This window comes from Zeugodacus cucurbitae, chromosome 2 (genome assembly GCF_028554725.1).
Source record: "Zeugodacus cucurbitae isolate PBARC_wt_2022May chromosome 2, idZeuCucr1.2, whole genome shotgun sequence".
Classification (NCBI taxonomy): domain Eukaryota; kingdom Metazoa; phylum Arthropoda; class Insecta; order Diptera; family Tephritidae; genus Zeugodacus; species Zeugodacus cucurbitae.
Window position 1 is genome coordinate 3641211 of NC_071667.1, and position 18179 is coordinate 3659389.

Here is an 18179-nt window from a genome sequence, read left to right on the forward strand (position 1 = left end):
ACAAAGGAGGTGGTGGCAAGTAATGAGAAAACCACTTCATTTGAAAACACCAAAATTGTGGAAAAAGATTAAATGCTTTAACAATTACTTATGCCCGGTTTCACAGTCAGTGCTTAGGTTGTGCTTAAGATAAAAGAGAAATATTGCGTTTTACAGTTCATACTTAAGTTCTGCTTAAGTACTGAAAATGGGAGACTTAAGCAGTGCTTAAGTAACAGCTGATTTTTGTTTTGAATATTGACTTATTTATCAAAAAAATAAAATAAAAATTATTTGCAGAAATTTTTTTTTTGAAATTTCTTGCATTCAATGACGGTGATATGCTTTCATGCGAGTTGCAATAGGTGCCCCCACTCGCTTGTGGTGGAATTCGGTGTCCTTTTATTGTTTCCATCCATTTCCCAGATTCTAAATTTATTCGTCGCAAAGTTATTTTTCATCAACAATAATTTCAATTTGTCAGATGGTATTTGTAAACAAATTTTTCTTGTGCTGCCATATATCATAAACAAATTTTATAGAAAACAAGCATCGACTGTGAAACGCAAATGACTACTCAGTCAACAACAATGCTTAGCTAAGATTTTATTTGGGCACAACTTAAGTACGAACTCTGAAACCGGGCATTAGTTTTCTAAAATTATCAGATAGATCTAAAATAAAAAATAACTCTTTGAAAAGAGTACATCTAATTTTTTTCAAATTAAAAATTTGTATCTATCACTTTCATCACAAGTTTTTGTGCAATTTTAAGCTACTATATATTTTTAAAATTCACTGTGAAATTTTTAACCTCATAGTATTCTTTTAACATGAATCTAATTATAACAGCTTATTTTCGAAAAATTCAGAATAAAAAATATTTAATATTATATGTACATGCACTTGTGACGTAGACATTTTATACATGCATATATATATTGTCTAAGAAATAATAGCATTTTTCCAATTACAAAGTGTACTTGCGTGTGCGTGTTTTACATTCGTGTCCAATTCGTAGTTAGTTGTAGGGAAACAAAAACAAAATTAGGCATTAAAAAAATAAAAACTTGCCGAAAACTAAAGAGTAACTTAAAATTTCCAAGTCTTCCCGCTGCACACTGCTATACAATAAATGTCTTTTGTAATATTATTATAATAACACGGGGAAATAAAAATTTCTCAAAATTTATTTTGAAATTTTCGATTATTAAGAACAAAAAAAAAAAAACAACCTGTCCAGAAAATGCATTTGCGCCTGCATTAAATCAATTCATAAATACGTAAACTTGTTTGTATGTACACATGTATGTGCGTGCGTGTAGCATTTTATTGTAATTTATAAACTTCGGTAAAAATGAAACGGACCAAAAGTGCGGGAAATTTCATAAATTGCCAACCCTTATATTGAATAAAATTTACACACATTTGTTGCATAAAAAATTGCACATTCTATGTACGTGCATATACATCTACATATGTGTGTATGTGTGTCCCACATGTCATTTATCCAGCGCGTGGACACCAATCGAAGTCGACAAGCCACTTGCTTTTTAACAGCCAACAATTAAACTTTGTCGCTGCTTTTTTTTTAGTGCGAAATGAAAGCACCTGCGCCGGCTTCAAATGACATGAAATAACAACAAAAAACATATGCCACTAATTTGAATTGGAAAGTCACTGAGAAAAACTAAAATGTCAATGTTTTTATGCGCACCAGCGTTTCACTTAATTTTTTCATAACATAAAATTCAGCTATTTTCTACTAGTTAATAATTTTACACGTTTTATGCTTTCACGCGCTGCAGAGAATAATATTTTCAAAATTTAAATTGAATTGCATTAAACCACTGAAAAAAAAATTAACTATTTTGTAACTTTTTTACCGTAACCACAACATAAACTTTACTCTCAATGTATGAAAGCTTTCGGCTATCGCGTAGATTCAGCTGACACAACAGAAAGCAAAAATAAAGTGTACTGTTTCAAATTACAGAATTAAAATTTGTGCAAAGCACTTACAGATATAATACATATATACCATACATATGTATGTATATGACTGCACAGCCTGATTTATATCAGCTAAATTAAAAATTCGCATTCACATTAAAATTATGAAATTTCAATAACATCAACGACATGCGTACATAAAATCACCGCAATAACCCAAATTTGATTCCGAAACAAAACAAAATCGAACAGCGTAAAAATTTTAGTTTCTTTTTTTGACACAAAACACCGATAAATTTCAATAAAGTGTAAAGTCTTTCTAGTATCTATGTTTTGTTGTAACAATTTTAGTGTTTACTATTTAAAAACAATAACCAACTTGTTATAAATCTCTTTAGAGTCTAAGCACAAAACGGTGGTAGGGTTTTCAGCCTCAAAGTTTGGCCAAACTTATAATATTATATATTCTATTGCATTAAGTTAATATGCAAACGTAAACAAATACAGTAGAGTTAGTGTTAAATTAAAAAAGAAATTGCGATGCACAAAAAATTAATATATTATACAAAATTTATATAAGCGAAAAGTTCCTGCGTTTCAAAGAGCGAGCATTTTTAAGAGAAAAATAGAATAAAATTAAATGATAATGTAAACAAAGCGCTGTTTTAATATAATATATGAACAATTTCATTTTCTACAACAACAGAAAATTACAATTGCAAAACGAAAACATCACACAGCCAAAAACAGAAAAGTTTTGAACAATAATTTTCATATCAGTATGCTTAATAATTTGCAAATTCGCAACTAAAATTGAACATTTAGAATTCGTTGATAATAAAAAATTAAGTAAATATTGTATTGAACATATTAAAATTAATTTTTCACATATCAAAATGACGTGGCGCATACGCCAAATACAATTATATAATGTCTACATGTACATATATACACATAAGTACATAGATTCAAAATCAGCAATTATTTATGCCGCTTGATTGTTTGGTAAAATACTGCTTTATGTCTCAAAAAATTCGATCTGCCCTGGATTCTTTGAAAACAATGTTTTGAGTTTTCTGACCTATTCATAATAAAATTAATCGGCGATAACAAGAAACCTTTTTGTTCATGTACGAATCCAGAATTATTTACTCACTTTGAGTTGAGGCTCCAATTCAACTCTGTCCATACATATTTTTTATAATACTTTTTTTTTATTTTCTTTGGAAATTTATATTCACTATGCTTGCCAATATGTTTTGCTTTTTAATATATTTCATATTTATTGGACCCACTTTATTATTATTAATTGTTTCTAGCAATAAATACATATGTACATGTATATAATTCCTCGATAATCAAAGTAACTTGAGTGCAATATTACAAATATACAAATACATAACTGTTAATTATGTTTACTACAAATACACTTGCATATGTATAAGTAAATATATTTTATTACAAGTTTAGTTTAATTGTACAAAACGCACTCGTCATAACTACATTTATACTGGCATACATACATACATATGTGTGTTTAGTATGTGGATAATTTATAAAGTTGAAGGGGCTATTTTGTTAGCAATTTAGAGTGCTAAGAACGTTGCAAAAATTTATGTAATTAACACCTAAATGTAGACCTTATAAAAGTACCCATGCTTTATAGACAACATCAAGCTTTCATTGGCTGACGCTTTCACTGATATCAAATCAATGTGATTTACCGCATTCGCCGTTGTATATATTATTTTATGTAAACTGTTGCCCTTTCAGCTTGGAAACCTCCACTAAATTTATTATTCAAAATAATTTCATTTAAAGCAGTATATAATTGTTTTCTTATTTTTGCTTAACATTTCAAAACACTGGCTAAAATTAAAAGCATAAGTTTCTAGGCCGTTGAAAGCTTAAAAAGCTTGTGTGCATTTCAAATGGAAATTTAACAAAAAAGTATGTTTTTATGCATTTATTTTCTTTTCAATAACCTATTATTTTTACTGTTTATTGCCTTTTTGTTGTTGGTTTTGTTGAAACTCCACCACCACCACCTTGCCTACATTAAGCAAATGACTGTTATTTATTTTTAATTCAAATTATTAATTGAATATACTGATAATAAAAATGTAGCAAAGTAACCGCTTGAACGAAACCCAAATGCATTTTAACACGGGGTGTGCGCCAAAATAGAGTTCCATATTTACATATATACATATATATATGTGTGTATGTGTCGAAATACTGGTGCACCATACTTTATACTCAGCGAATAAGGCACGAAAAAATGTCGTAATAAATATTTCGCTTCAAATGTGGCACTCCATTTTGTTGCACCCTTTATGACATAGCAACTTAAATGAAATAACGTTAGTATATTGATAAAGTCGCGATGTAACGGCGAGTAAAATGAGTAAATAACAAATGAATAAATAACAAACAGTTATATATACATACATATATGTTCTTATATAAATATATATACCTATATCCTTATACATATGTATGTAAATGTACGTGTGGGCAGCGTTTTAAAATAGTAAATAACTAGCACAATTTCAATCTTTTTTTTTTTAATTAGTCAATTAGCAATTTTTGTTTTTGTTGCGCAAATACTTAGCCAGTGAACAAATATTGCCGGCAAATATAACGCACAAATAGTAAGAAATTATTTAATAATTTGTTACTAAAATTTCCATAAAATAGTAATGGACTAATACATATACATACATACATATATACTTTTTTTCCGAAAATCTTTCAAAGCTTTATTATGTATGAAATCATTTTGGGAATTAATCGTACAAAATCTATAACACGAAAGTTTATTCCTAAGCATAGTAAATATATACATATACATATATATTTTTTGTATAATTTTGTAGATTTTTCGTATTTAACCACTGATAAATCATTATTAACGTAGTGATCTGGTTACTTTTTTGCAATAATATTTTATTACGATTTTGTTTTAAGCTGCATTTTGTTAATTTTGAATAATAACCCATTGCTAAAAATCGACTTCTATTTTGAGTAAAAACTGCCGAAAACTAAAGAGTAACTTAAAATTTCCAAGTCTTCCCGCTGCACACTGCTATACAATAAAATATAAATTTATTATAATAACACCGGGAAATAAAAGTTTCTCAAAATTTATTTTGAAATTTTCGATTATTAAGAACAAAAAAAAAAAAACAACCTGTCCAGAAAATGCATTTGCGCCTGCATTAAATCAATTCATAAATACGTAAACTTTTTTGTATGTACATATGTATGTGCGTGCGTGTAGCATTTTATTGTAATTTATAAACTTCGGTAAAAGTGAAACGTACCAAAAGTGCAGGAAATTTCATAAATTGCCAACCCTTATATTGAATAAAATTTACACACATTTGTTGCATAAAAAATTGCACATTCTATGTACGTGCATATACATCTACATATGTGTGTATGTGTGTCCCACATGTCATTTATCCAGCGCGTGGACGCCAATCGAAGTCGATAAGACACTTGCTTTTTAAAAGCCAACAATTAAACTTTGTCGCTGCTTTTTTTTAGTGCGAAATGAAAGCACCTGCGCCGGCTTCAAATGACATGAAATAACAACAAAAAACATATGCCACTAATTTGAATTGGAAAGTCACTGAGAAAAACTAAAATGTCAATGTTTTTATGCGCACCAGCGTTTCACTTAATTTTTTCATAACATAAAATTCTGCTATTTTCTACTAGTTAATAATTTTACACGTTTTATGCTTTCACGCGCTGCAGAGGATAATATTTTCAAAATTTAAATTGAATTGCATTAAACCACTGAAAAAAAATTAACTATTTTGTAACTTTTTTACCGTAACCACAACATAAACTTTACTCTCAATGTATGAAAGCTTTCGGCTATCGCGCAGATTCAGCTGACACAACAGAAAGCAAAAATAAAGTGTACTGTTTCAAATTACAGAATTAAAATTTGTGCAAAGCACTTACAGATATAATACATATTTACCATACATATGTATGTATATGACTGCACAGCCTGATTTATATCAACTAAATTAAAAATTCGCATTCACATTAAAATTATGAAATTTCAATAACATCAACGACATGCGTACATAAAATCACCGCAATAACCCAAATTTGATTCCGAAACAAAACAAAATCGAACAGCGTAAAAATTTTAGTTTTTTTTAACACAAAACACCGATAAATTCCAATAAAGTGTAAAGTCTTTCTAGTATCTATGTTTTTTTTTTTTCAATTTTGTTGTAACAATTTTAGTGTTTACTATTTAAAAACAATAACAAACTCCCTTTAGAGTCTAAGCACAAAACGGTGGTAGGGTTTTCAGCCTCAAAGTTTGGCCAAACTTATAATATTATATATTCTATTGCATTAAGTTAATATGCAAACGTAAACAAATACAGTAGAGTTAGTGTTAAATTAAAAAAGAAATTGCGATGCACAAAAAATTAATATATTATACAAAATTTATATAAGCGAAAAGTTCCTGCGTTTCAAAGAGCGAGCATTTTTAAGAGAAAAATAGAATAAAATTAAATGATAATGTAAACAAAGCGCTGTTTTAATATAATATATGAACAATTTCATTTTCTACAACAACAGAAAATTACAATTGCAAAACGAAAACATCACACAGCCAAAAACAGAAAAGTTTTGAACAATAATTTTCATATCAGTATGCTTAATAATTTGCAAATTCGCAACTAAAATTGAACATTTAGAATTCGTTGATAATAAAAAATTAAGTAAATATTGTATTGAACATATTAAAATTAATTTTTCACATATCAAAATGACGTGGCGCATACGCCAAATACAATTATATAATGTCTACATGTACATATATACACATAAGTACATAGATTCAAAATCAGCAATTATTTATGCCGCTTGATTGTTTGGTAAAATACTGCTTTATGTCTCAAAAAATTCGATCTGCCCCGGATTCTTTGAAAACAATGTTTTGAGTTTTCTGACCTATTCATAATAAAATTAATCGGCGATAACAAGAAACCTTTTTGTTCATGTACGAATCCAGAATTATTTACTCACTTTGAGTTGAGGCTCCAATTCAACTTTGTCCATACATATTTTCTATAATTTTTTTTTTTTATTTTCTTTGGAAATTTATATTCACTATGCTTGCCAATATTTTTTGCTTTTTAATATATTTCATATTTATTGGACCCACTTTATTATTATTAATTGTTTTTAGCAATAAATACATATGTACATATATATAATTCCTCGATAATCAAAGTAACTTGAGTGCAATATTACAAATATACAAATACATAACTGTTAATTATGTTTACTACAAATACACTTGCATATGTATAAGTAAATATATTTTATTACAAGTTTAGTTTAATTGTACAAAACGCACTCGTCATAACTACATTTATACTGGCATACATACATACATATGTGTGGTTAGTATGTGGATAATTTATAAAGTTGAAGGGGCTATTTTGTTAGCAATTTAGAGTGCTAAGAACGTTGCAAAAATTTATGTAATTAACACCTAAAAGTAGACCTTATAAAAGTACCCATGCTTTATAGACAACATCAAGCTTTCATAGGCTAACGCTTTCACTGATATCAAATCAATGTGATTTGTCGCATTCGCCGTTGTATATATTATTTTATGTAAACTGTTGCCCTTTCAGCTTGGAAACCTCCACTAAATTTATTATTAAAAATAATTTCATTTAAAGCAGTATATAATTGTTTTCTTATTTTTGCTTAAAATTTCAAAACACTGGCTAAAATTAAAAGCATAAGTTTCTAGGCCGTTGAAAGCTTAAAAAGCTTGCGTGCATTTCAAATGGAAATTTAACAAAAAAGTATGTTTTTATGCATTTATTTTCTTTTCAATAACCTATTATTTTTACTGTTTATTGCCTTTTTGTTGTTGTTTTTGTTGAAACTCCACCACCACCACCTTGCCTACATTAAGCAAATGACTGTTATTTATTTTTAATTCAAATTATTAATTGATTATACTGATAATAAAACTGTAGCAAAGTAACCGCTTGAACGAAACCCAAATGCATTTTAACACGGAGTGTGCGCCAAAATAGAGTTCCATATTTACATATATACATATATATATGTGTGTATGTGTCGAAATACTGGTGCACCATACTTTATACTCAGCGAAAAAGGCACGAAAAAATGTCGTAATAAATATTTCGCTTCAAATGTGGCACTCCATTTTGTTGCACCCTTTATGACATAGCAACTTAAATGAAATAACGTTATTAGTATATTGATAAAGTCGCGATGTAACGGCGTGTAAAATGAGTAAATAACAAATGAATAAATAACAAACAGTTATATATACATACATATATGTTCTTATATAAATATATATACCTATATCCTTATACATATGTATGTAAATGTACGTGTGGGCAGCGTTTTAAAATAGTAAATAACTAGCACAATTTCAATCTTTTTTTTTTTTAATTAGTCAATTAGCAATTTTTGTTTTTGTTGCGCAAATACTTAGCCAGTGAACAAGTATTGCCGGCAAATGTAACGCACAAATAGTAAGAAATTATTTAATAATTTGTTACTAAAATTTCCATAAAATAGTAATGGACTAATACATATACATACATACATATATACTTTTTTTCCGAAATCTTTCAAAGCTTTATTATGTATGAAATCATTTTGGGAATTAATCGTACAAAATCTATAACACGAAAGTTTATTCCTAAGCATAGTAAATATATACATATACATATATATTTTTTGTATAATTTTGTAGATTTTTCGTATTTAACCACTGATAAATCATTATTAACGTAGTGATCTGGTTACTTTTTTGCAATAATATTTTATTACGATTTTGTTTTAAGCTGCATTTTGTTAATTTTGAATAATAACCCATTGCTAAAAATTGACTTCTATGGGGCTACGGTACTTATGACTTAAGCAAATCTCTCACATACCACATAGGTACACCCACATATAATTTAGCGGTAGCAAGCAGATGCGAAATAGCTAAACAAAAAGCCAAATGAAATACGAGTATAATATTAATAGAAAAAGTAATAAAACGTGAAAATGAAAATACAAATCTAATAGAAACTGAAGAATAGGGAAGTAGAGAGCATGAAAAATAATAAAATCGGAGCACTACAAAAACACGACCAATTGAAATTTAGAAGCCAATAGAAACACATAAGCATACCAATGCACATACGAATATACATATGTATATACGAATATACTGTATATATGTGTGTGTGTGTCAGTGGAAAATCATAGCAAAAGGAGAAAATCCTTTGTAAAAATTACACTTGTGTGATTCAAGCGCACGAATTGGTTGACTATCTCCTCTTCAGCAGTAAGAATATAGTAAGAGTAAGCAAATAAAATACAACAATAATACATAAGTAACGGGTGTCAGCTAATCTATATATAACAATAACAACAATGAACATGTAAAATATCAATAAAAGAATTATGTGCATTTAGTATTTAAGTAAAAAAAATATAAATAAAAACCAATTGTATACATAAATAAATAACTAGAGCGTATCGATACTAATACTACAGCAGAAACGAGAAGAAACACAGCGCAGCAACAAATACAATAAATTATATTAAAGAGTAAAGTAAATTAAATTAAATTAAATTAAAGGAAAAAAAACAACAAATAATAAAATTCATAAATGTATGTTTGTATTACGTGTAAATAAAAAAAAGTGAGTAAAAACCGCAAAATATAATAAAATGGAGAAAATAAAATTTAACTTAAATTGTAATGTGTAGTAGCTACAGTCTTAAGTAACTGATAAAGTAATTGAGAAATTAATAAATAAATATGATGAACAATTGCATAGAAAAGAGCAAAAACAAAAAAAACGGAAATGAGAACAATGCGAAGAATAAACTATGTTTTCACAAAATTCATGTATTTTATTTCGTACGAAACGTAAATTAGGCACGAAACACCTTTACCTTAAGGGTGGACACATTGTGCACCGAGCGTTGCACGCGAAGAGAAATAAAGGCAGAAAAAAAATTGTAATTACATTTGCTTGATATACGTAAAACAGCAGCAAGAGTAGGCCGATGTCGATTCTTTCATCAACAACTTTATTTAGTAAATTAGTATAGTAACAAAATAAGAACAAAGACAAATAACGTCACAAATAAGTAAACAACTCAATTCATACATATGTAAATATGAAGTTGTTTATTCATTTAATTAATATTCAAAACCAAATAAATGATTATTATAAGATCTATGTTGATAGAACAAATAAGTTATTCGCGTTTTCTCAAAGCGAATCAGCAACCAACAATATAGCTTTTTTCCTTTAAGGGGGTTTACCGGTGTGACATTTTTTGCTTATTCGATAGTTTATAATTTCAAAAATATCCTGTGAAAGCGGTAAGGTCGTATCTTGAATAGTTTTTGAATGGCAGCGTTCTAAAGTGCAATCGCTCACAGGTATAAGCCGCTATAGTCGAAACTTTAAACGCGTTGTTCTCGAAACGACTTTTCACAAAATTGCTGACATCATAACTCAACGATCAACTTCAAATTTAAACTGAATGTTCTGGAATATATTTACTAAACAATGACCTATATTTTTGATTTGATGAAAATTGTCAATTTGGCATCTAAAAACGACCATTTTTTACCTAAAAAATCGAAATTTTTTCAGAACTACGCCATTTTGTTAATGTTTGATATTTTTCAATAATCTTAGGACGTTGTATAGGGAATATATTCAACTTTAATATACTTTTTCAATTTTTGTGTTTCAGTTACTCATTCGGCCGTAATCATGTCAGCATTTGGGGAACTTTTTTCTTGGCACCTCCCAAGACAGCTCATAACTCCTTTATTTATCAAAATTTTTGAAAATAAAAATCTTAAAATATAGTTAAAAGAACGCCTTATTATGTCAAAAAAACTTCGAAACTTTCGATTGAGTACTTTCTTAAAAAAAATTCACTAAAATCGTCTAATTTTTCATGGGTTACCTGGTATAGCCCCCTAAGGACAAATATGAGCATTAAGGCCAATATTCGAAAAAAGCAGGTCTAGTAAAAATAATCCGTTATTTTCAATGATATGAGTTTTGTCATTTATATCTCGCATTGTGAAAGGCGGCAAATGGTGATAGTGACTCAATAGAAACTTCGGAAGGTTGTTTGGGAGGTTCTTTTCCATGCACCTTGTAGTCCAGGCCAGCACCAAGTGATTATTACGAAACTTTTAAAAATATATTAACCTAGTTACGAATGCTTCTATAACCTCAACAACTTTAAACAAAACTGTGCATATTTGACATAAATCGAACGTTTCTGGCAGCTAAATAAAACCTTTCATTAATGCAAAAATATTGATTTTCTTTATACTAGACTTAAATTATTACCATGATGAATTGTTAGTTTAATCAAATGTGATTCACTGTGTTTTATATGGTAAACAGAAGAATTAAAATTTTATGCTCTAAAGAAATCAAAAAAGTAAAAATAAATTATTTTAGTGTAAACCGAAAGAAGTAGAAAGAATCGGCCAAATATGGCCGATGCCGATGCTTAATTTTGTGGCCGATGCCGATACCAAGGCCGATTAATCGGTTGGTCTCTATTAAAAATATCTCGTCTAGGCATAAATATCTACAAAAAACTGGATTCAATGCATAAATGTGGATATATTCTTTCTACAATTGCTCAATCATGTAGTTTGATTATAATCTTTTTTATTTTTCTTTCTCAATTTCAAAGACTCAATTTTTTCGAAAATATCACAAAAATTGATTTTGTACTGAATTATCAGTTTCAGAAGTTTGTGTATAAAAAGATGACTTTTGTTGCAAGAAAATCACTTTATAATAGTATTTTGAAAGTCTTCCAAAATAATTGTGGACTTTAAGTTGTAACAGCTCATTCCGTTTCATCTCCTTTTTTATATCTTATCATAAAATAAAATGAATAGGTGCCCATGTTCTCTACACCGTTAACCATATATTTTGTATAATGCCTAAGTATTCATTACTAAATAACTCTTCTATATCTTTCAATACTACAAATCGAATTGAGACACAACTAAAATTTTCAAAATAGTCAAAGGTGAGTTCAGTCAAATATTTTTTGTTATTACTATAAAATGTATATGGTTCGTTATTACTATTTTTTCGATTAACATGCGCATTCATAAATTGCTAATTAATTTAAATCATAACTTAAAAAAAAAACCAGAATCGCAGCACTAATTAATTTAAATCATTACATCAAAAATAATAAATTTTTATTCGCAAAAAAGTAATTAGAAAAGCTTAGAAAAGCTTCATAAAATTCATGCAAAAAATTCACTTAGCATACATACATTGTCTACACGAACAATTTGTTATTGTAATACTAAAACAAAATTTTAATTAATGCGTTCACATGTTACCTATGGTTTAGAGTTTTTGCTAATCAATGCAATTTAATTAACATACGCAATTCATGTGTAGGTTTTATTTGATATTATTGTCATTATTAATACTTTCTTTTTGTTTTTGTATCAAATGTGGTATTTGGGTTTGACAGTTTTTAGATTTTTTTTGCTTTCTTTAACCCTAATATGCAATTGCAATTACCTTGACAGCATGCAATACTCACATAATTTTGGCTTATTTTGAATACGTTATTTTTCAATGTACATATATACGTACATACATATGTACATATATTAATATGTAAAGATCACTCGTTTTGCATACTTTGATTCGCATAATTATTTGTTGTTTTTTATTGATATTTTCGCTTTGAATTGTAATGAAATGTATATCTTTTAAATGTTATTTTAATTATTTTGTTTATATTTTTAGAATATTTAAATCTATTTCCACATATGTACATACAAACATTAAAAGCACAAGCACTAATTAATTTATAATTTTTTTTTATAAATAAAATTTTTATACTTTTTTATAAATAAAATTCTTATACTTAAATGACAAAATAATGAAGTGTAAAAAAATATTTCGTAGAAATTTGTTATTTCGTTGACATTTCGAGACATTAACTACGGAGGCTTGTACACATAACCAATGGTCGGGTCGGCTTTAGTATAGTATCCCCCGATTTCAGAGTTCAAATGGGTATGGTTGGAAAGAGGACGATCTTCAGATTACGAATATATATAATAGTTGCCGCAGGAGACTTATAGTTTTTGAGATATTCGCATTTAAAGTTGAAAATTTCACAAATTTTATGTGGCGATATTTCGATTATTAGTTAGCCACTTGATATCTGTCAACCTGGTTATTATGCATATAAACAAAAAACTATACTAAAGTTTCCCCCAATGGTCTTTCAATTAACCTCAAAGAATCAAAAAAGTCAAACGAATTTAAATATTCAAATATGTGGTCACCTCTGATCATCATCGTTGGACATAATTACGTGCCTAAAAAGACATTTTCCCACTCTAAGAAACGACAAAAGACATTTGAAAGCACTCTAAGAAACGTCAGATGGAATAGTAGTTGAGGACGGAAATTTCGCGATGTTTCGAGGTAGTTAAAACTAGACTAGACTAGACTTTTTTGAGGTTAATTGCGTTTACGCATACAGATAAGACCTGAAAAAAAGAACCTTGTGGTATCCTAGTGTATTCACAATTGTACATTGCCAACGAACTTTTTGATGTCGTCAGAGTCTGAATGGGACGTTAAACGAACCATTATACTAAATGACTTAAGATGAGATGTTATATAAATTAGTAATATGTGTGGCTACTAAAATAATGATATTGTTTTACTCTTTTGAACTGTCAACATTCTTTTATGATCAGAAAAAGAAAGACAATTTTCACTTATTTTGAGTATTTTTAACTTATTTATATGTATGTATGTGTTTGTATTCAATGTTCGCTAACAGTAATTGTATGGTATTGGTATTTAGTTTGCATCCGGTTTTATTAGCTTTTGGTGTTTTGTTCATAAATTTAAGTTAGTTTTTAAAACGTCACACTCTCATTCAGAATCAGCACACACATACATAGATATCGTACTTTCGTAAATTCACTATTTGTTAATCTATTATCTCTCTCGTTCGTATCCGTGCCAATAGAATGTGCCACGCCCACGTATTACTACAATGGCCACTGCTATGAACAATGCCCCACACACACCTTTGCCATCATCAGTGACAGCATCGCAGCAACCGGAACTGCGACACTCAACGACAAGACCACATCGAAAACGAGTGTAGCCGACGATGATGAATTGCAGTCCATCGATCGTAGACGAGAAGCTGTGCGCTTATATGCCGACACGAGTAAACCTTTGGAACCGATACATTTGCGACGCTGCGAGAAATGTGACAACAGCTGTCTGCGCTGCTATGGACCATTCAATTCGCAATGCAGCACCTGTCCGCCCGGCAGTCAATTGCGCAAAATACCGCTCACGAACGAAACATTTTGCTACATCTTTGCCGAACGTAGTTCGGGTAATAGGCTCAATGGCGTATTCACCGCCAAAGTCGAAACGATAAATAGCGTAGAACACAATGACGCTATGAATGCGACGAGTGTCGTATATCTTACACTAATTCTGGTACCGACACTCCTCATCATTTTCGCCATCATGTTTGTTTCGGTTGCACGTCGAAACAATTTACGTATACCGTTCTGGCGGAACGGTAACACAGCCGGAAGTGTGGTCACACTACCTAATGTCGGCTATGATCGTGTAGCGCTGCTGACCGAAGGCGAAGACGAAGGTGACGAGGCCGATGATGAAGAGGAGCACTACATACACGGTTCTGTGCGCACCTATCACGATGAGCTGACACCTTGCGTGGCTGATGATGAGGCGACAATCGACATCGATTTGACGCCGACAATTATTGAAGCCGTAGATATAAGCGACTCGGAGGAGGAACTTTTTGACTCAACGCAACATAATTAGTAATAGAGAATATGATGAGCAAAGATGCTGACATTGAGGCATTCTATTTTATTTTACATATGTATTAAGTAATAGTCTAATTTTTATTCTAAGTAGATTTTTTTGGGAACTTACTGTTAATTTTATGTTTTCAAATACTTGTTTTTCTGTTTTTATTTATTAAATACTTAATTAATTGCCAATGAGCTTTCACTTTAATGAAATTTTAATACGAACAAAATATTGCAATAAAAGATACAGCTAAGATCTTCAAGAACAACTGAATCAAACTAATTTAAATTTTAATTTGATTAATTAACTCTAGTTTATAATTATGAGATTTAAAAACCATTTTAATATAATATAATGGGATATACAATTTTATTAGCATAATTATTTTTTTCCTTTTTCAGAAAAAAATTAGAAAAATTTTTAAATCTTTATAAAATAATAAATTACACAAAAGGAAGTTTTTGAAATTTAATTGTGAGGTTAAATTTGATGGAATATGCATTTTAATAAAAAAATTAAATTGAAAATTGAATTTTTTGAAAATAGTTAAAGTAAAATATTGTAATTCGTAATGAGCAAATATGAGCGGGCAAAATGCTTCCGCCGTTTTCCAATAGATGTCTCTAGCATAGATGTCAAGCACTGGTCGATTAAATCGATTTAGTCCTAATAGTTAAAGTAAAATATCGTAATTCGTAAATTTTATTTAATAAATTATGCTTTCAGTGTTTATCATACACATTTATGTTAATTATAAATTTTTAGTTAAAAAAATGGTAGAAGTTTGTTCTATTTACAAAATGTCCTAGGCTTGATTTTTTATAAAATAATAGCAATAATTTTTTTTGTATAAATTGATCATTTTTTGCTATTTTTTATTGAAACTTCCATGTGAATATAGTGCTAGAATACAAGTTTTCGGCAGCATAAATGAGAGACTGGTTTCCACTAAGGCAAACGGTACCACATTTCACACAACTCTTGAAACAGACCGGACAATAAATATGCCACCAAAAACGAAACCATTATATAACTTGTGAATAGAAAATAACTAAAAATAAGTAATTTTATGTAAATAATAATATTGAATAAAATTAAATAAATTTTAAAACAACAACTCTAAATTAATTATATTATTATTATTATTAAAAAATATTCACCAACAGGCGAAAATGGAAATCTTTAGCCAACCTATATAAAATGTGGCCGTAGTTCTATCTATTATATGACCCGATTGAAACTTTTACGAGAACCACCCCCGAAAATATAAAATGAACCAGATATTAGAATAAACTTTTCCCAGAGGTTTATATTAGAAACGGGAGGAATTAAAACCCAAGACCCACCGAGTAAAAGTCAAATGTCCAAATAAAGTGGGAGTTGTCGGACTATTGAGAGTTACACGTGCAACCAGTAAAATCATTACTGTTTTTCCCCTCCTAACAATATGAAATAGTACGTGTGGATCTGGAAATCCGGAGTCTACAAAGCACAAAATTTCAAATAAAATATCTCCCTGGCTTGCTTCAAAATAAATATCAAATAATTATATGTGCATGAACTTTTTGCAAAAAAATTAAAGATTACAAAATTGCAAAATATTTCTGAGTATGCAGCTTTGTTATTATTAATGTATACGATATAAAAAAAAAACAAAAAATTAAAAAATTTCAAAATATTTTTTAAACTATAAAACAGAATTGAAGTTTAGGCTAATGGTAAATATTTATATGTGCATTTTACTATTTTTACCAGTAAAGCCTATACATTTGAGTTTAACTGAAAGAAATGTTTATTTTAATAGTCCTTATATTTTAAAACTAAATTAAGCCGCTTAATCAGAGAATTAACTACTGACTGTAGAATAGTTATGTAAATATTGGCAAATTCTTGCTTTAGGGCTAATTTTAGGTGACGTACCGTCTCCAACTGCTTTCCGTTGTGGAAAACGGGAGCAGAGAGGTTCCCCCAGAGATCCTCAATAGGATTTAGGTTCGAACGCAATGCTGCACATTGTAATACCGGAATTTTCCGGTCGTTAAAGATGTTCTTCGTGTGGATTGAAGCGTTATCTTTTCGATATGTCCAGTTATATGCCATAAATATTGCCAGCAAATTTTATTAACTCGCTGTCCAAAAGATCTACATTGATATTAGCATTCATTTGAGTGAATATAAAACATGTAGATAGCTTTCCACAGCAACAAAATGCAGCCCATGAAATCAAGGTACCGCTTCCAAAACATCGCTTGTAGTAGGACCGTCGTTCCTGGTGCGAATCTCTCCAATATTTCTTGCAATGACCTGGGCCGACGAAATTTAATTTTTTTTCGTCACTAAAGACTGTATTCTATCATACATCGGCACAGAATTGGTATTTATTTGCAAACCTCAAATGTGCTTTATTGTGTCTTTCTTTAGCGTTGGTTTCAGGTGCCATGACGGTGTGTTACAGAAACTGATTTTTATGTATAATTGAAAAAATTATATTTATTGTGATTTTCTGTCTTAACTAGGTCCATATTTAATCGCTGCTTATCAAGTCCGCAACTACTAGTCGTCGAATCATCCTTTCGCACCGCTCATCAATGTTGTTTTTCGTCCGCTGCGTCGCACTATACCATAATTAGTGGGATTTTTAAGAAATTTTGAGATACAGTTCGGATGTCGCTTTGGTCTAGAGCCATTTTGGAACTGCATACTAAAGAGCAACGTTTCACCAATACAGCTCAATCACTTGGTTGAGCTTGTCTAGTTTTTAAATAGATTTAAGATTTATAACTTGTTGTTAGCAGATTCAATAAATAAGGATATATTGAAAATAAAAAAAAATTTTGGAACCGCTTTCATGCATTCCTATGATTATTACTTGTTCTTTGGCGGATAAACTAGTACCACGAGACATTTTAGGCTTAAAATTAAATAAATGTAATCAAATTTTTAATAATTCCTTAAGTTAATGCAACTACAATAATTTTGAAAACAAATTTCAGCAAAAAAAGTTTTTGCTGCGACACTATCAGTAAGAAAGATCCGCTAAACTGATTTTGCACATATAAATATTTTCTATGCAATACCCAATTCACAAGCACATTCTTAATGTAACTGTACAACGAACGAGAAAAGTATGAAATAATTTTCGTTGCATAGTAACGGTAACATATCAACCTTTTATTCCACATTTACCGAAATCCAAAAAATAACAGTAAATAAGAAATATAAACAAAAGCCGAAATGCACATATAATTATTTGACTGGGGTACATACATACATACATATATGTATAGGATGATCAGCAAAATT

General features: G+C 29.5%; 1 protein-coding gene across 4 annotated transcripts in view; it reads left to right on the forward strand.

The window, feature by feature from the left end:
* The window catches only part of LOC105208452 (furin-like protease 1), a 307454-nt gene extending 292384 nt beyond the window's left edge, over nucleotides 1-15070 (forward strand). For all 4 annotated transcript variants that reach the window (XM_054225764.1, XM_029037878.2, XM_054225778.1 and 1 more), the window contains one exon: nucleotides 14044-15070. In XM_054225764.1, the coding sequence (XP_054081739.1) occupies nucleotides 14044-14885 (842 nt within the window). In that variant the 3' untranslated portion in view covers nucleotides 14886-15070. The remainder of the gene's footprint in view (nucleotides 1-14043) is intronic.
* Nucleotides 15071-18179: the final 3109 nt, after the last annotated feature.